Source organism: Apium graveolens, chromosome 10 (assembly GCF_009905375.1).
Source record: "Apium graveolens cultivar Ventura chromosome 10, ASM990537v1, whole genome shotgun sequence".
Taxonomy (NCBI): Eukaryota; Viridiplantae; Streptophyta; class Magnoliopsida; order Apiales; family Apiaceae; genus Apium; species Apium graveolens.
Window position 1 is genome coordinate 225,433,278 of NC_133656.1, and position 20,572 is coordinate 225,453,849.

The 20,572-nt window shown below is 31.3% G+C and overlaps 2 protein-coding genes across 2 annotated transcripts; both read left to right on the forward strand.

Moving 5' to 3' along the window:
* The first annotated feature begins 567 nt into the window (after positions 1–567).
* Positions 568–900, forward strand: LOC141691904 (uncharacterized). Its single transcript, XM_074496654.1, has one exon. The coding sequence runs from the start codon at positions 568–570 to the stop codon at positions 898–900; it is 333 nt and encodes a 110-aa protein (XP_074352755.1).
* A 639-nt stretch (positions 901–1,539) lies between these two features.
* LOC141693516 (pentatricopeptide repeat-containing protein At1g59720, chloroplastic/mitochondrial-like) lies at positions 1,540–3,681 on the forward strand. Its single transcript, XM_074498648.1, has 2 exons — positions 1,540–2,691; positions 2,810–3,681. The coding sequence occupies exons 1-2, from the start codon at positions 1,717–1,719 to the stop codon at positions 3,635–3,637; spliced, it is 1,803 nt and encodes a 600-aa protein (XP_074354749.1). The 5' UTR covers positions 1,540–1,716; the 3' UTR covers positions 3,638–3,681.
* The last annotated feature ends 16,891 nt before the right edge of the window (positions 3,682–20,572 follow it).

Below are 20,572 nucleotides of genomic sequence, written 5' to 3' on the forward strand. Positions count from 1 at the left end.
AATAATTGAATAACACAATGGTGAGTGTAAATAACTAGGTACAGTGTACAGCAGGAGCAAATTTCAAAAACACAAAAATTTACTCAAGATTCACTAATTTATTGTTGGGGCTTACCAAAACTAACATGTGAATCACTATGGACAAATTGGGATGAGAAATGAATAAGGAAATGAAACCACATTTCAAGGACCATTCTCTAAAAAATTACCCCTGTCCTCACCACCAGACAGGCAAGCTGTAACTTTTTAACTTTTTGCAAGAAAATCTACTAAATGAAACTGATATTTTTTTAACCTTTTAATTGTTCTTGTACCTCAAAAGACCACCACCAACTTATATATAAAATCAAAGTGGATAAAAGCAAACATTTTATGTAGGTGACAACATAATAACACTATAAAGAAGATCCAATGTCAATAAAAGTAACAAGGAGGCAATAATTTCAAACTTGGGATTCTATAGTATCACATCTTCTCTCCACCTTTACAACATTACACAAAACTCTTACAACTTTCTCATTTCTTTCATAAACTTAGTAGTTAGTACTAAGTTTTCATGTGCATATAATGGTTAGATCAATGCTTACTCTGGTAAAGAAAGTAGAGAATCAACTTTCACCATTAGTGGAGGCACCACCCGTGGCAGCGGTAGTGGAGCCAAGCCAGTCCACCAGGGCCAACACACACCGGTCAATAGAGACTTTAGTTGTTGTGCTTGCAGTGATCATAATTGTTGGTGTGATTGCAGGGATCATAGCCCGGCTATGTGGAGGACGACATTACGGGGGCAATGGGGAGCATGACATTGAAGGATGGGTAGAAAGGAAATGCAGAAATTGCATTGATGCTGGAGTTACAGAAACAGCAAAACCAGCAGCAACTGAAGAAACAAAGAAGTAACATCAAGAGGTTGACTAGAAGTTATTTACAACATTTACCTCTTTATTTTTTCTTATCTTGGCAGTCCATTGTTTTACTAGTGCAGCAATGGACATTTTACTAGTGTATTGTTGTAATATATACAAACATTAATCTATGTAGAAACTAGATTGTCACTGGCTCATTATCTTCCTCTCTCGCTAGTCTATTGTTTGGTCAACTCCGCCTCTAAAGCACCCTCGACTGGAAATATTGTTTCAAAAGGTTATAGAAGTTAGATTTAACCGTAAGATCAATCAAAAAATTGGAAGGAGCTAATGAGCTATTATTCAATGAAACTAAGCGAACATTTGACTTGTCAAATTTCTACAGCACCATTAACTCGAAGAATTGTTTCAAAGGATTAAATGTTAGATGTAAATGTGACAACGCTAAAATCTAGCTAAAAAACTTGGAAAGAGCTGCCGAGCTATTATTTCACGAAATCAAGCAAACAACTGAGTTGCCAGATTCCTAAAGCATCCTTAACTAAAAATTTGTTTCAGAAGGTTAAATGTTTGATGTAATTGTGACCAGCTTAAGCTCAGGAAATTTTTTGGAAGAAGTTTCTGAGCTGTTATACTCTTCCAAGTTTAGTTGCAGTCTGGTTCCCAAATTTTACTTTGTCAAGCCAATGTACAACTAAAAAACCAGTAGCAGATCACTTATGTAACCCTAACAGTGTACCTTTTAACATTCTATAATAAAGCCAACTCAGAATTTGTGCAATCCGCGAGTTCGCCTCATGGGTGTGTAATTAATTAGCAAAAAAAACACGAGATCAGACACGCCAAACCTATGGAACTTGAGCTTCATAATCAAACCCTTCCCTTCTCAAGCATAAGAAATGAAAATGAAGAAAAAAGAATCTCGAAATTAATCTCAAAATGCCCAAATATGCGAGCCCTCCATCAAATTCATGCTCATATTCTCACTCATCCACTCCTACCCATCTCAACTTTCTTATTCTCTCTCTCTAAACTCATCTCTTTCTGCTCTAGCTCTTCTCATAGAAACCTAAATTACGCCCAAAAAGTTTTCTCTCAAATCCCCAATCCAAACATCTTCGTTTACAATTCCATGATCAAAGCTCATCTTAATGCTCAAAACCCATCTCCAAAACCACTTTTTATTTTCAAATCTTTGATTAGTTTTAACCAAACCTATCCAAAATTGAATGAGTTTACGCTTTCGTTGGTGCTCAAGTCTTGCTCGGTTTTATCGGCTTTTAGAGAAGGTGGGCAGGTTCATTCTTGTGCTATACGAAATGGGTTTGGTTCGAATGAGGTTGTTCAGAGTGGGTTGGTTAATTTTTATGGTAAGTGTGAGGACATGATGTGTGCACGGAAGGTGTTTGAAGAAATGACTGAGAGAAATTTGGTTGCTTGGAGTAGTTTGATTAGTGGGTATTCGAAATTGGGGATGTTTGATGACACGTTGGAGTTGTTTAGGGAGATGCAAATGAGTGGTGTTGTGCCTGATGAGGTGGTTATGTTGAGTGTGGTCTCGGCTTGTGGTGTTGCCGGGGCGTTGGATGTGGGGAGGTGGGTGCATTCGTATATTGATAAGAATGGGATTGAGAAAGATGTTATGTTGAGGACTGGGTTGGTTAATATGTATGCTAAGTGTGGTAGTATTAGTGCAGCTAAAGAAGTTTTTGATGCAATGCCGGTTAAGGATACTAAGGCTTGGAGCTCGATGATTGTTGGTTTTGCGATTCATGGACATGCTGAAGATGCATTACGGACTTTTAATTTGATGGAAGCAGCTAAGGTAACCTGTTTTTACTACAATCATTTGTTGAACGTAATGCACAAAGACATTAGTCAAATGTGGGATATTTGCTTCTTTGTAATTTGTAAATAACTGTTTATGATCCTCTATTTTGCAGGTGCGGCCAAACAATGTGACGTTTGTTGGTGTTTTATTAGCATGTGCGCATGGTGGTCTAGTCTCTGATGGCCGTAAATATTGGTCTACCATGCTTGGTTATCGAATTGAACCATCAATTGAGCATTATGGCTGCATGGTTGATTTATTATGCCGTGCTAACCATATAGAAGATGCTTATGCATTTGTCGAAACAATGCCTGTGAAACCAGATTCAGCAATTTGGCGAACTTTACTTGTTGGATGCAAGAGAAACAAAATTTTGGAGAAAGGTGAGTTGGTGGGTGAGGAGTTGCTCAAGTTAGAGCCACTAAACGCAGAAAATTATACTCTTATAGCCAATCTTTATGCATCATGTTTTCAATGGGGGAAGATGAGCCATGTGAGAAAGCACATGAAGGATAAAGGCGTCAAAGTTACACCTGGTTGTACGTCCATTGAAGTTGATGGTTTTGTCCACGAATTTGTAATGGGCGATTGGTCGCATCCAGAACACAAGGAGATAAGAAAAGTTCTAGAGGATGTACGTCAGAGAGTCCAGGAATCTGGGCATGAGCCATGGATTTCAGCTGTATTACACAATGTGGGCAATGAAGAGAAAGAGGATGACCTTAGTGCGCATAGTGAAAGACTTGCAATTGCCTATGGACTATTGAAGACTAGAGCGCCTGTCGTAATTAGGGTAGTAAAGAATCTTAGGGCTTGTGAGGATTGTCATGAAGTGACAAAGATCATCAGTAAATTGTATATGAGAGAGATCATTGTCAGGGACCGGGTTCGATTCCACAAATTTGTCAATGGATCTTGTTCTTGTGGAGATTTTTGGTGATATTTGGCCATTTGGGTAGTCATATAACTAATAGCATTGATCAACCAGAGAGCGCATCAGTTCTTCTATTCAAACAGCACCATCAGCAGAGTAGTAGAGAATAAATCAAAATCTGAATTACGAACTATCGCGCGCGCTATATGACTGCCAACTTCACGATACAGGAGTGAAAACATCAGCCATGAAAGGAACGTGGAAAGAAGAAAGAACGATCCTATTTTTAGGCTCTAGCATAACCTATAAAACCAAACTGTGGCTGCCTTGGACTGCCGAAAGATAACTCGATTTAAAAAAAATATTTTTCTGCTAAAAAATGTCGGGAAAATTTTCTTCTTGAACACAAAAAAGTTTTTCGAGAGAGATTTCTGAGAAATCCAATTTTCTTGTATTCTCAGGAAAAATTTCTTGAAAAAGATCTCTCACCACAAATATGTGAATATTTTTTAGAAATTACTCTTTTTGAAAATTGAATAGATCAGTGAATAAAAAAAAATCCCGGGACGAATTTTCTCAAGAAAAATTCTCCTACACAGATATGTAAATATTTTTTTCGAATTCCTATTTTTGAAAATTGTATAGATTATAGATGAGTGAATAAAAATCTAATATAATTTATGTATTCTTATAAAATCAACACATTTACCGTAAAATATTTGAAAAGAGATTTCCATCTTTCGTAAGATCTGGCCGTACAATGTACGAGCATGCCTTAAATTGCACGAATATGTTATTTTAATTGTAGTTGTTAATTATATATTTATATTGTCTTCAGGTTGATAATAAATGATGCAATTATTTGTTTATATAATGAGTGGTTTTTGAGGTATGATGACATCTCTGATATTTGAAATTAAGTTGAAATAACATTTGTAATGTATTCCTTGTCTACTGGGTGACTTATATGAATTATTATTACGGAAATGTATGTTATTATTTGAATTATTATAGAATATAGTAGTTTATTCACATACACTTAGTTTATAACTGTTATTTGAATTTAAGTCTTCTTGAATTTTTATTTTTGACCTTAATAAATTTCCCCCTCCCTTGTTCAATATTAACAAATACACAGTTCTGGACATGTTAACCGCCTTATGGTTGTATTTGCATTTGATACATAAATTCTACCATAATTATTCGTTTTAATCCATACTGTTCGTACATATTGTGACATGTAAAGACGCATCCAAACAACAATATAAACCAACATAATCACATGTTTTATGAATACTATAATATATACATACACATTCATGCTTAATACATATATTTTTCAGTTGATATTTTAATATTTGGTGGATCTAAATATCAGTATTAATGTGACATACGATATATTTTTATGACAAACAATTATATTTTTATAATAAGAAACTCTATAATCATTTAAATGTATTGCCATTTATTTATAAAATAAGAAAAAATAGCCAATATTCTCATTTTTTTTGCATACAAAGGTGTTTATCAAACCGCATAAACCGACCGCCCCGCACCGCTCCCCGTGGTCTAAATTTTTCGTGGTGCGGTCATGGTTTGCATTTTTGTCAAACCGCGCGGTCCGGTGCGTTTTGCGATTTGGGACTTTGCCCGGTTCAAACCGCACCGCACTGCATATTACTATTATACTATATATATAATTATTGTACCTTTATAATAAATAAATATATATATATATATATATAATAATATTGTTCATTTATAATATAAACAAATATATATTATAAGCATTTATGTAGCAATGTTGCAGCTTACATTGGATGGTTGGATGCTACTGTTTATTATTTTTTTGTCAATTACTAAGATAATTTAAAATTTTGTCTGATGTATGCCAAAAAAATAGAAATTGTAGTTCATGGTTCAGATTTACTAAAATTGTATTTTGAAGTAATACTATCAACTTGAAACTTATTTATTAATTCATTATTGATGTATTGAAAATTGTAAACACCGCACCGCAATTTTGTGGTGTGGTTTGCGCGGTTTAATTGCGGTGCGGTTTGCGCGGTTTAAGATTTACGCGGTGTAGTCGCGGTTTGAGAATTTGGACAAACCGCACCCGCGGTTTGGTTTGCGGTTTTGGTCCAAACCGCACCACACCGCACCGCGAACACCCCAAGTATACTTTGACCCAATATACACGTTGTCGTTTGTTGGTCATAAATACTCATGTAAAGCTCTAACCACAATAGCATAGTTAATTTATGTTAATGCAGAAAATATGTACTCATATCTCCGCTCAACCTCATACCTTTACTTTTTACATCGTAGCCGCCTTTAACGACCCTATATCCAGCTGGTTCATACGATCTTCTCTTTCTTTTCCATATTTAGGATTAAACTTATTAACTCTTTTTTTACGAGTCATTGAATGAACCGAGTCAATTTAGACCTCAATTAGCATAATTAATTCTCCACTGTGGTCAGTTGATATTTTTTTTTTAACATTCTCTTGTAGACGTAACTTTGTTGGATGATTTAAGTACTTAAAAGATATATTTACACAAATTTATTGGAATGGTTATAAGCTTCATTGCCATATCTTATATACATGTGTACCCCCATCCTAAAATATCATTCTGCATTTCATGTGTACTCTGTTACCTCTAATATTTCGAAATTATATAGGATTATGTTTAACGTATTGTTGATGTTTGTATATGAGAGTTGTTTCGATATCTGAATTTGTGTGACACATAGATATGCTATTTGGTATGACGTATTTAGTTGATACGACATGAATTTGCAGTGTTTGGTTAACATTTTGGTCACCTCCACCCCTGATTCAGCAATTTGGACAGTTTTTATTATTATTATAAAATATCATGATTTATAATCAAGTTTCCCCCATATAATTACTGTGTATTATTATTATTATTATTATTATTATTATTATTATTATTATTATTATTATTATTATTATTATTATTATTATTATTATTATTATTATTATATAGACCTACTATTCAAATAAAAAATCTAATTCAAATTACGTATTTTTACGTCTCAGTGAAATTTAAATTTATAAATATTAATGTTTATTTGTACTTTTCGTTTATAATTTACTTATTTATATTATTAATTTGATGATTAATAATGTATAAACTCGTGTTCAGAATTTAAACTAAGGTTGAAGATAAATATAATTTTATTTAATATTATTAAAAAATTACTACCTAAAATGTTATTGTATATGTATGTATGTATGTATGTATGTATGTATGTATGTATGTATCTATATGTATGCATGTACTAATAAATGTATGCATGCGTATATTTTTAATCACTATATAATATAAGTTATAGACAAATATTCATATCACTACAAGAAATTTGAAATCACACAACACCTATGAAACAACGGTCGACCAAAAAACCGTTGCCCCAAATTAGGAGACGACGGAGAATTTTTTTTCCACGAATAACTGTTGTTAGACAACATGTAGAACAACGGTTATAGCAGTTTTTCGAAAGACTTGTCTCTGTGGCATCCTCTTATTGAGGTAGACAACAGTTCTTAAATTGCACTGTTGTCACAGATCTTTACCATAACAGTCCAAAACCGTTGTTAATAAGCTAACTTATTGTAATCTCGGACAATGGTTTTGGACTAATTTGAAAAAACAGTTGTTACAAAATATACATATAAACAACGGTTTACGGAGTCTGTTGTATAAAGGAGTCAACAGAGAAGCATCATACAACGGTTTTACAATTTTGACAGAATATCTGTCGTCTGTTTACAAGAAATCATGGCACCACCTGATTGGTGGAAATTATTTCACTTGGATCGCTGAGTTGGCGAAATGAGAGTCGTTGATTGATTTTACTTGGATTGCTTAGTTGGAAGAATGACAACCGTCGATTGTGAGAATTTATCACACAACGGTATTTTGCAGAAACCGTTGTGTAACATCTAAAATTCAGATTGGTTGATAATTAGCAAAATAATCTTTTCGAATGTTTTTTTAGACGATCCAACCTTACGGATGTTAACATATATTGATTTTAGCCATGTAAAAAAACAATAAAAAATTTCAAAATTTATCTTGCTTGACTTTATAAGGAAAATGAGGTAAAAGTACAACTCCCTAAAACAAGATTCGTTGCCGATTAACGAAATAAATTTTTCAAATGATTTTTTGGATGATCCAACCGTACGGATCTTAACATATATTAATTTTAGTCACGTAAAAAAATAAAAAAAAAATCAAAATTTATCTTGCTTGAGTTTTTAAGGAAAATGACGTAAAAGTACAACTCCTTAAAACAAGATTCGTTGCTGATTAACCAAATAATTTTTTAAAATGCTTTTTTGGACGATCCAACCGTACGGATGTTAAAATATATTGATTTTAGCCATGTAAAAAAATAATAAAAAAATTCAAAATTTATCTTGCTTGACTTTATAAGAAAAATGAGGTAAAGGTACAACTCCGTGAAACAAGATTCAATGCTGATTAACAACATATTTTTTTAAATGATTTTTTGGACGATCCAACCGTACGGATTTTAAAATATATTGATTTTAACCATGTAAAAAAATAATAAAAAATTTTAAAATTTATCTTGTTTGAGTTTTTAAGGAAAATGAGGTAAAAGTACAACTCCCTAAAACAAGATTCGTTGCCGATTAACGAAATAAATTTTTCAAATGATTTTTTGGACGATCCAACCGTACGGATGTTAAAATATATCAATTTTAGTTATATCAAAAAATTATTAAAAAATTTGAAATTTATCTTGCATGTCAGGATTAAAATAATCCTGTAAAATTACCCCTCCCAACAACGAGACTCGTTCCCGATTTACAAGATTAATTTTTAAAATAATTTTTTAGACGATCCAACCGTACGGATGTTAAGATATATCAATTTTAGTCATAAGAAAAAATTATTAAAAAATTTTAAATCCATCTTGCATGTGAGGATTAGAAAAATCCGGTAAAAGTATCCCTCCCGACAAGAAGACTCGTTCCCGATTTACAAGAATAATTTTTAAAATGATTTTTTAGATGATCCAACCATACGGATGTTAAGATATATCAATTTTATTCATTAGAAAAAATTATTAAAAAATTTGAAATCCATCTTGCATGTCAGGATTAGAAAAATCCGGTAAAAGTACCCCTCCCGACAACGAGACTGTTTCCCGATTTACAAGATTAATTTTTAAATTGATTTTTTCGACGATCCAACCGTACGGATGTTAAGATATATCAATTTTATTCATAAGAAAAAATTATAAAAAAATTTGAAATCCGTCTTGCATGTCAGGATTAGAAAAATCTGGTTAAAGTACCCCTCCCAATAACGAGACTCGTTCCCGATTTACAAGATTAATTTCTAAAATGATTTTTTCGAAGATCCAACTGTACGGATGTTAAGATATATCAATTTTAGTCATAAAAAATAAGACTATTTCTTGATTAATTAATTAATTTCTTAAAAAATGCTTTTAGGGTCATCTTGCAAAATGTTAATATATATTAACTTTTGTTATGTAGAAAAATAATTTAGAATTTTCAAATTTGTTTCAAATAATTTTATATAAAAAATTATGTGAAATTATTTAAAATAAAAATTATTCTATTAATATAAAGTAAAATACAAATTTACTAGATAAATTTTTAAAATGATTTCTTCAACGATCCAATCGTACGGATGTTAAGATATATCAATTTTAGTCATATGAACAAATTATTAAAAAAATTCAAATTCATCTTGCATGTTAAGATTAGAAAAAATCTAGTAAAAGTACAACTCCAAACAACGAGACTCATTCCCGATTTACTAGATAAATTTTTATAATGATTTCTTCGATGATCCAACCGTACACGTATTAAGATATATCCATTTTAGTCATAAAAAAATATAAAAGAACTTCAAATTTATTTTGCATGAAAACTTCATATTATAAAAAAATTTAAATTATCAAACCATAATGTGAAATATTTACCTAGATTTTTAAATATTTTTTTTAAAAAATATTTTTTCATGCCTGACCAATAACAAAAATACTTTTATTATTTTCTCTCCCCTGTCAAATAATTTATCCCCCTATGAAAATTTGGTTTCCCCCTTCATTTCTCGATCCCCTTTACTACTTCACTTTCCCCCTTTACTTTTCAATCTCAATTGAAATTGCCTCTCTCCCCTCCCTCTCGCTGCTGAACCGATGCATCACTCTATCTCTCTCTCTCTCTTCAGAACCGATGCATCTTTTTCAACTCATTCTTCGTACATAATATGTGCAATTTGCCGTTGTTTATCTAGGCGAACTCGGTCTCTTTCAACACAAAGATGTTAGTCTCTCTCTCTGGGTAGGTGCTCAAATGTTATTATTCACTAAAGTTTCGTAATCAAAAGTAGAGTACACTTGAGTAGATCATTTAGTAGATGAAGGGAATTGATTTTGGGTTCAACTGGAGCTGGCAAGGATAAGGGTTTGACTAAATTTTTGAAGAATAGGAGGTATGCTTAGCGTGTTGGATCTGGTTCCCCTGTGTATTTGTCTGCTGTTCTTGAATATCTCACTGCTGAAGTGAGTAATCTCTCTCTCTCTCCCCCTCACTCCCCCTCTATTTCTTTCTCTCTCCCTCTCTCTCTCGTAATTAGTCTCTCTCTCTTTGTTATGTATTTATTTATTTTTGTGTTAATTCTAATTCACTGGGAGAGATGTTGTGATATTGCATATATTATGGTGATATTGTGTGTTTGGTTAAAAGAGTCTAAAATCATTTGTTTTGGCATCCAGATGATATTTCAAGCCACTAGGTTGATTACGGTTGTTAATGTGGTATTTCGGAGAAAAATAGCAGATGCAGAGTCACTATCGTGCAGAGAGCCATACACCAATAAGCCTTCTGGATCTCCATGTGGTTGTGTTTTGGCAATGAAATTTGGGTTGCGGCATGGTTTACCATTGTATGCATTATTTCCTCTTATATCGGACCTTGCTGCACAAATTTCTTGTGGGATATTTATGAAGAAAAGTCAAGTTTGCATAATGGGAGCAAATGCAAACAACCAGAATCAAGAAAAGATTGTTGTCCTTTTGCAAATTTTGATAACTCTACAGCCTATCTAATATATCAAAAATTCTATCAAAAGGAAGTGGGTATCGAACCTTATTATTTTGGTAAATACGAGGTCTTGTATTTATATTATCCAGGTATGAAATGTTTATTTTGATGTTGCAGTATCAAGTATATACAGACGATTGTTTGATTAATGCAGTCATACTTCATACACTGATAGGTCTTCCTGCATCTCCACCTGCACCTTCAACCTTTGATAGTGAGGCATATTCCGGTCTGGATAGTAAAAGGAAGGAGACCTTTTAAGCCCCTGGGGGTTGACGTCAATAGGAAGCAACATAAAAATGGACTTAAAGGTAGTGTAATTGCAATTATAGTTTTGCTAGGCTCTCTGTCTCTAACTCTTTATTGTGCAGTTTCTTGGGTTATGTTGTTCAGACACAGAAGGAGAAATGCCCGACCAGGGTTAAATTCAACAATTCCAATGCCTTCACTAGCAAAATCGTCAGGAAAGACTTGTATCCACTATCCAGTGGTGTAAAGTATAGTCTTTCTTGTATCCACTACTGATCTTGCATGCAGAAAAAACTTACCATTGTTATCCATCATTACAATGATCAGATTTAGAATAAAATGAATCTTTAGTGTGTGAAATATACTTTTAATATTACAGAGGCATGTGCATTCCCACTTTTTTTTGGCATGCTGACCCAGTATTTTGAGTATATATGTTGTCAATTCGCAGCTTCAAAGATTGGCAGTGGCCTGAGTTTTATTTCACCATCATACAAAACTGGCCTTTCCCCTTATACTAAAATTTCTTAGCAGCCTGATGTTCTGATTATTTTTTGACAAGACTTCTTGAAGGCATACACTTACGTCTATGATTATGCAGGGAAATTATTCACAAAGGAACTACCATCATCTTGCTGGTCACCAAATGGTATTTTTTTGGTAATTGCAAGCAAAGATATAATCATTTTCATATGGGGCAAGACTGGGAATGCCTTTATATGTGTGTGCAAATATAAGGTAATATATAGGTAAATTCATTATCACAGTTATAGTTATTTGTTAAGATTATTGTCATGCCAGCTTTTTAGTAAGTTATTGTTCATACATGCTTTTGCAATTTTGCAAGTATGTTTCCAGTCACGAAATGGGTTGCAACAGATGTTATGTTGTGCATGTTTGGAAGCATTTTAATCCATTGACTTGTTTTTTCTACCTACCTCTTATAAGTCATTTTAGGTAATGAAAAAACTTAAGTTATTTATTTTCCTTAAATTATGTAATTTTAACAACCCTTTTTATTTTAGTTGCCAAGATGTTTCAAAATTATGAGAGATGTGTATTTGTTTTATGTTATTGTTCTTGGGTAAAAAAGAACATGTATCTTGGATAAAAAATAAGCATGTATCTTGGATAAAAAATTAGATTGTCCTAGTATACATCTGAAATTGATTAATTTTATACTAGTACCTTGTATATAATGTAAAATTTGTGCACTTTCGATTAAGCTTTTTTCGATGCATTCAATTTGATTTAATTCATGTCCTAACTCCAACAAATAACTAATATTGCAGGTAACAGGATGTTAAGTTTGAAGATGGAAGAGAAAAGGAGGGGAGCTCAAAATCTCAATTTCTTAATTGAAAAATGAGTGTTAAAAATAGATTTGTAGCTACAATTGTAATTCTTCTTTATAAATTTTGAATATTAAATTTTAATTTTATTTGTAATTTTTACAATAGGATTAAGACACAGTTTTATTTTAACAATACTATTTGATTTGTTTTCAATGAGTTTGATCTGGTACACAATTGTGTGAAAGCCATTAAAAATTATTAAAACCATTGTATGTCTTACTTTATAAAATTATTTTCTTCTAACAATATCTTGGTCATTACAAAAACTGGTGTGAGCATAGCTGAAACACAATACCCAAAAAATAAAAAACCGTTGTCTAAAGTATTATTTTCTTAATAAAAACCATTGTTTAACTAGATGAAATTTATACATAAACTGTTGTAGGAGTAAATTCACATAACACTATTTTTAACTATTGTGCCTCTAAATTGTTACAACGGCTAAGAAACTGTTGTTTATAGAATATTAGAAAGGGTCATATGCGTTGTGTGAATAAAATGAGACAAAGGTTTTATATTCAGTTGTGTGATGTATTTGTTACAATGGTGCGTATCCATTGTATGAGTGCCAAACACACCGCCCCCGGATAGACAACGAAAAATTTATCTTTTAGACAACGGTGGAAAACCATTGTCTAATTCAATATTTCTTGTAGTGTATTAATATGCAACAATGAATATATTTTTTTGAATGATGAGATGAAATAAATATTGACGTAATATTAAATATTTGCACTAAATATATGTATTTTTTATCAAATATATAATAATGACTTAAATATAAATTTCCATATTAATAATGTGTTAATTGTGGGAATACGTGTGAATTTTTTTTATATAAGTATTAATGTTTGGAGAATATTTATTAAATATTAATGAAAGTATTAATAATTAAGTTTGTTATATAGTAATGAGTTAGAATAAATATAAGCATTAAATATGTAATAAAGAATGTGTAATAATGGTCGAAATGAATGTTTTTACGAATATTGATTAGAGTATTTATGATTAAATTTGTTCATTGAACCCCCTATGTTGTTGTATTATAGCTCTGTACCTTGTGCTATGCATAAACATACTCTAGATTATTTCACTACGCCATATATGGCCTATCGCAATAGTTTGATCATTAATGTTACAAACTAATGTTACATTAGCTATGCTTATCTTTGTCTACTGCAACATTACATGTTTGATGTTACCATAGCCTTTCTAACATGTTACTATAGACATAAAGTGTTACACCATGCAACATGTGTGAAATTATGTTACCATAGGGTATCAACCAATAATATATTATCATTTTTTTTAATAATTTGTGTCTTAATTAGTTAACTTTATAATATATTTAACTAATAATTTAAAAATATAATTTTAATCAAATAAGTTAATATTTTTTTTGTTTTGTATATTGAATTAATAATATATATTTTTTAATATATAATTTTTTTTCTTTTAAAGAAATAAAAAACATAAATAATTCTATTATTTGATTTTAAAAATAACTAATTTGATAAAATTAATTTTATTGGTTGGATTTATAAATTATAGCAAGTGATATTATTTTTAAATGATAAATAATTTGATTATAATTTATAATAAATAATTTATTTGAAAAAAAGAAAATTAAAATACAAAAGAAGTGGTAAATTATACAGACGGGCAAAAATTTGGGCCAAAAAATTCGAAGAAGCGGCAAATTTTTCAGATTAGCCGGTTAAAATTTGGGCAAGTTAAAATATTTTATACCTCTATCCCTTTATCTCCCTTTCTTGCTCGTTCTCTCTCAACTCTCTACGCTGTTCCCTGCGTTTCTCTCTGCTTTAATGGTATACTAAAGTCGATTTCATTCAAGTAAGAGCTAGATTTTCGCAGATTGATGGATATGGGGGCTTCTTGAACCGATTCGAGTTTCAAAGAAGACTAGGTTTTTCATGTTTGAATTGGGGGTTTTTGTTTTTTGATTTTTTCTCCAATTAATTGGTTTTATCAGTTTGTTCCAGGTTTAGTTTGGTTTATTTTAGGTCCTAATTGAATTTCTGAGCTTGGGCTTAGCTTTCCCTTCTACATTAAGGTACTCGATCCCTCTCTTATATTTAGGTATGTGATTATATGATGCAAGTATGACGTGATTCCTTTTCTAATATGTTTTTATGTAGTATTTTTATGTCAATTACAAGAACTAACGACTTTGAATATGTGATGTTTGAGTAGATCCAGACGAGAGAGATAATTATATTGAGATGCTTGTCGCTTGAATAAGATTCTTTTTTGCTGCTTCTGATGTACGTTCTACAATAAGGTTATTCATTTAATTTAGTTAATTTTCTTTGTAGAGTAAGCATAAAATGGTTATTTTGTTACTTGGTTCTTATACTATAAGAATTTAATTAGTTTTTTTTGTCAAAAAAATTATTTAGTTTGATTGTTAGATTTAGTAAATTTGACTAGAGCAAGAATTTGGATTTGTCTAACCAAATCAGACGAGGTTGATATATTAACATTTTCTCGCTTTTTAGATGTTTGTTGAGGAAGTGATGGAGTTAGCTGAGTTGGATGTGCTGCGAAATGCGATAGTTGGACTCCTAGGAGTAAATGATCTATCAACTGAACAAAGAAAGAGGCTTACCATTGCAGTAGAGCCAACATCACGGAGAACTGTTGTATGTATAGTTCATCAGCCAAGCATAGATATCTGTGTAGCAGATGACTAGTGAATCTGAAACATAAACAGTAGTAGGTATGCTTTAAGATTCTGCAGGGTAAATGTCTCTGATGATTCTCTTCAATTTCCCACCGTAATAATATTCTAATAGTAATAGCATGATACTAATGTAACTCACTGTTCGATGAACATGCTTATATAGGCTCATGTTCGGGAACTTGAGGAGGAAGTGAAGTTGTTAAAGAATCTCTCTCATCCAAACATTGTTGTGAGTACAGTAAATTTGGAATTATGTGGATATGTGTTCACGTATCTGATAACTTTTTTTTTGTTTTTCCATTTCTTTCCAGAGATATCTTGGAACTACTAAAGAGGATGATTCACTTAATATTTTGTTAGAGTTTGTTCCAGGAGGATCATTCCCGTCGCTCCTCGAGAAGTTTGGGTCTTTTCCCGAGTCTGTAAGTGAATGAAACTTATTACATATGTTTTGAAACTAATTATTTTGGTAATGAACAAAATAAGTGAACTTTTAGAGCATAAGGATGTATATATTGGCCATTGCTAAGCTGGAAACAACTATAATGATTTAAAACAAGAGCTACCAATAATGTTTCCTATTTATCCTGATTTAATTTAGTTCACCTACATCTTTGCGGTAGAAGCTTATACAGGGTTATTATACTTATGTGCCGAGCAGGTTCTGAAAATGTATACAAAACAGCTGTTACCAGGACTGGAATACCTTCACAAAAATGGTATAATGCACAGAGACATCAAGGTACTTTATTGTTTTTCGGAAATTTGTAACTGGGGAAGCAAAGAAGCTTTTCTTTGACTGCTCCTTTATCTTATTCTTAAGTCATATGCTATATGTAGGGGGAAAATATCCTTTTTGATAATAAGGGGTGCATTAAACTTGCGGATTTTGGAGCATCTAAGAAAGTTGTTGAACTGGTATGGAAAATGCTCTTGTCACTTATAATTATATTATACGGTATACTGTTTTTACTATTTAAAATCCTAGTATCAAAGTGCAAATATATCAAATCCATTTTGTGTTTCTGCATAGGCTACGATGACCGGTGCCAAATCAATGAAGGGTACCCCATACTGGATGGCTCCTGAGGTTATTCTCCAAACCGGAAACAGCTTGTTAGTACTTCATATTCAACTTTCTAGTACTTTATGTTCATAAGAAATTTATCCTGCTAGTGTTAGAAAAGTTAAAGAAAACAAATAGAGATACCCCATGATCATGTTGATGCAGCGAAAAGTGCTAGCTAGATGGGGAGATATATTGGCATCATTGAGTTTGCAGCCAATGTTGTATGTATATATGCATCAGGTTTGTAAAATAGTAGTTATAGAATATAGAAGTACAATAATTTTGTATGGGGTATATATATAGGGTATTGTATGGCCTAACCTTTGTTTTTTTCTCATTTCAGCTTTAACAACTATATATTTGTTGATGAATGCATACGTGTCAAGTTTTCGGCTGCTAGTCCTAGCAGGAAGTGGATCAAGTTTTGGGATGTAGATTAGTTGGTTGTATTGGTTAAATTTACTGTGATTTCTGTAGATTGTAGACTGGTTATGAATGTAGTTGAGATTATGAAATTTGGAATGTATTAGATTAATGTAATATATTTTCAAATTTTGCAGTCGATTTCACACTTTCTGATATTAGTTTTTCATTTTTCTTCCTGGTAAATTATTACAGTAGCTTCATAAAGTGTTAGAGTAGCTTGTTCAAAGTGTTACCCCTGGTACAAATTTGATGCTACCACTGTGGGCCCCACTGGTGGGTCCCATTTTTTTTTGGAAAATCTAAGTGCAAAGGTAACATACATAATGTGATACTATAGACACAAATTGATGTTACCTTTGACTGCTATTGTAACACAAATGTCAATGTTACACCAGGGTAAACGTAATGTTATCTTAGGGGCCAAAGGTAACTCCAAAAAAGCAACTTAATTTTTATGTTACCTTAGGCCTTTTTCTGGCTGTGGTAACACTTTTTTGGGCCTGTTGTAACATTTCCATGATGTTGCTATAGGTCATTTATGGTGTAGTGTTTTAATTGATATTATTTTCGCTGCAATTGTTGATAAAATATTTATGTTGTTACCTAATGTATAAATAATTTATTTGTTTATGCATATGAGCACGAGTGATTGATGTATGTTTGCAATGTTGCATTGGCAGGAAGTAATAAATTATGTTAGTATACATTTTTTGCCACTTCATTAAATGATATTTATAATGTGTTAATTCTTAGAAAGTAAAATAAATATAAGTGATTATTTGTGCCTGGTGTATATTAATCACTCTAAAATAAAATAATTAATTATTTGTTTATTAATTATTTAATGTGTGTATGTGTTAGAAATGTGATTGATGAGTCATACAATATAGACAATTGACGTTAGTACTGTAATTTATTTTTTTAATCTCTATACTTAACAACGATGTTAACAATCTATGAGACGGTGGGAGTATACGATATATGTCATAGAATGATTAATAGTGAAGTATAAATTGTACATATTTGTATAAATATCTTATTTTATTTTTATTTCATTGACTATAATATAATATTTCTCTATTTCATTATGTTTGAGGACGAGGTTAGATTGATGACAAAAAAAAGAGTATACGAGTATGTATGTGTGTATATATTCATGTACTGTATTAAATTTTATATGTGTTTACATTTATTATATGTATGGATATATGCATGCATGTATGTATTATATATATGTGTATATATTTATTATATGTATGTATTAATGTATGTATGCACATATTAATTAGAAAATAATTAGTAATTTTTAAAAATGAATGAGAGTGATATATATATATATGCATGTATGTGGGTATATATATATTAATGTATGTATGTATTAATATATGTATGCACATATTAATTAGAGAACAATTAATAAATTTTAATAAATGAATGAGATTGAAATAAATGTTATATACACATTAATGTATATTAATGTAGGGGTATAATCATCATATTAATTAAATTACTCATCAAACCCCCTATTGTTGTAATATATATAGTAGATGCATGGTAAACAGAGAGAGCAATTTTTCCTAAATCTCAAGTTTCATCCCCATACATAAAACTCGCAATCTTTGGAAATTCCACCATTGGTAAGAGTCAATGACCATGAAAAACTTATAAAGGGGTGCAAAATTAATACGGGGTAGTAGAGATTCAGCAAGAAAATATTAATAATTGTGTGAACATTAAATTGGGAGAATACTATCACAGGGTTGGAGGTCTTGACCCTGTATAGCTCCTAAACAAGGCTTGTTACCATGTTGGAGGATCAATTCTCCCCGAATTTACTCGAGTTGAAAACCTATGGATTTTATATAGTAGTTAACAGTATAAGGCTATGTCATGATGCATGTAAGTAGTAAGAATGGAATTACAGACTGGGAAATGATGTATCAGTTTTATGAAAATATATCCATGGCAGGTTTCATGAAATGTAAAGATATACAAGTTTGCAATTCAAGTACAATGTCACTTCAAATTGTAAGGACCTGAAAATATTCATACAAAACCTGCATTTTTAAAAAATAGAACATAAACCAGCTCTATCATAATCTCCAAACACTGACATAGATTCATCACAACAATTAAAAAATGTTTAATTCATAGATGATAACCATAAAATAGAATGATCACAAGTTGGTCCTCTAGCAGCTGCCATAATGTCCACATATCTTCCCCAAATATGATCAAATTTGCTACTTTATATGGTTATCTGCCAAAAAAAACATCATAATAGTACACACTTTAGTAACTCCGGCAGCTAACAAATTTAATTATATTGAATCTATGTTTTTAGTGAAACTAGTTGGATATCTGAAAACAGATAGAAATCAGACAGCAATATGCCATAAAATATATTTCCATTTTTTAATATTAATTGAAATATTTTTCTTCCAACCAACTAGAGATTAGCAAACCTAATATACAATGAGATATTTTCATTTACAGGTGAAGCCTGAGGTTGTTGTGCAAATACCATCCGCTATAGAGGTAGATCTTACTTAAGTACACGGATGTATCGAAATAATCCTCCATGCCAAAAAATACAGTGTAACAAAATTAAGCAAGACAAAACTTACTTGGTTTTAGCTTCTCCCATGCGGCACGTGCGCACTGGGTTCTTTCTGGTAACTGCTACCTGCGGGGCTTTGGCAAGCGTTCGTTTTACTCTTTTACCTGGAAGAGGCACTTTGTCATTTTGTTCTTTATTGTTTATTGCTTCAATTATTTTTTCTGGGCTTGCAGTTGTCCCCTCATTCTCAGCAATTACTTTTGTCTTTGACGGTACATGTCCATCAGTAGGCTTTTGTGGCCTTAACACTCTTGTACTTCCGGCTATAATGGATTTAGTTTGCCTCTTGTTAGCCATGGGAGATAAAATGTTCTGCAATATAAAAGGAATCAATAAGAAATATAATACACATTCATAATTTCTATTGATAGGCAACTCTAGTTACATACATACACTTACACCCTATAGACTACTCACTATTTTTCTTCAAAAACAAGTGTCATCAATCATTTGCATCTAGGGATGTCCAAAAAATTTGAAAAACCGATATTCGTCCGAAAAATCTGCATCTGTACCTGAGAAAAAGCGGATATTATCTGTATCCGAGAAAAAACGAATATTATCCATATCCGAATTCGGGATATTCGAATCCGAAACTAAATACATATATGATATTTAAATTATATAAATATATAATTATGTATAATTTATATTTTTTTTTAGTTTATAGTGTGTGTAAATGTATTAAATAATACGTTTATACAAATTTTATATAATTGTACACATACTTTATACATATATAAATATATTATTTGTATTTAATCGTAGAAAATGTTCTATAATCATCGTCAAAACGGTAGGGGTAACAAAAAAAATTCAAAAAATCCGATATTCGTCCGAAATATCCGCATTCGTATCCGAAAAAAGCGGATATTATCTGTGTCTGAAATAAAGCAGATAATATCTGTATTCGAATCCGATGATTGCGGATGCGGATACGGATTTAGGTATATCTGTATCTGAATTATCCGTTTGACAACCCTATTTGCATGGAATTATTTTTTTGTCTGTCATCTCATGTTTAAGTCTTAAATCATGTTTAAGTCTTAAATTGATGTTAGATATTGTATTTTTTTAAAACACACGAGTTGTTGAATTTAGAACTTATATGTCATTAATAAAATTAAATTGAGCAGGTTTAAACCTTTTACGCAAATATTAATTCTTATTAAATATAATTTGTAACTCATTATATTTGAAAAATACACTTTAGCACGAGAATAACAATAATGTTCTACAGCATAATGCAACATTGAAAATATGAAAAATGTGTAAAAATAATTATCCTGCACTTATATATAAGTAATAATAAAATGAAAAAATAATAATTATATTTATACAATCACAAACAATACTATCTTTTTTACATGAAAATTTTATTTATCCCTTTTATAAAAAGTTTGTATTTATAAAATAATTTACATACTTTAATTA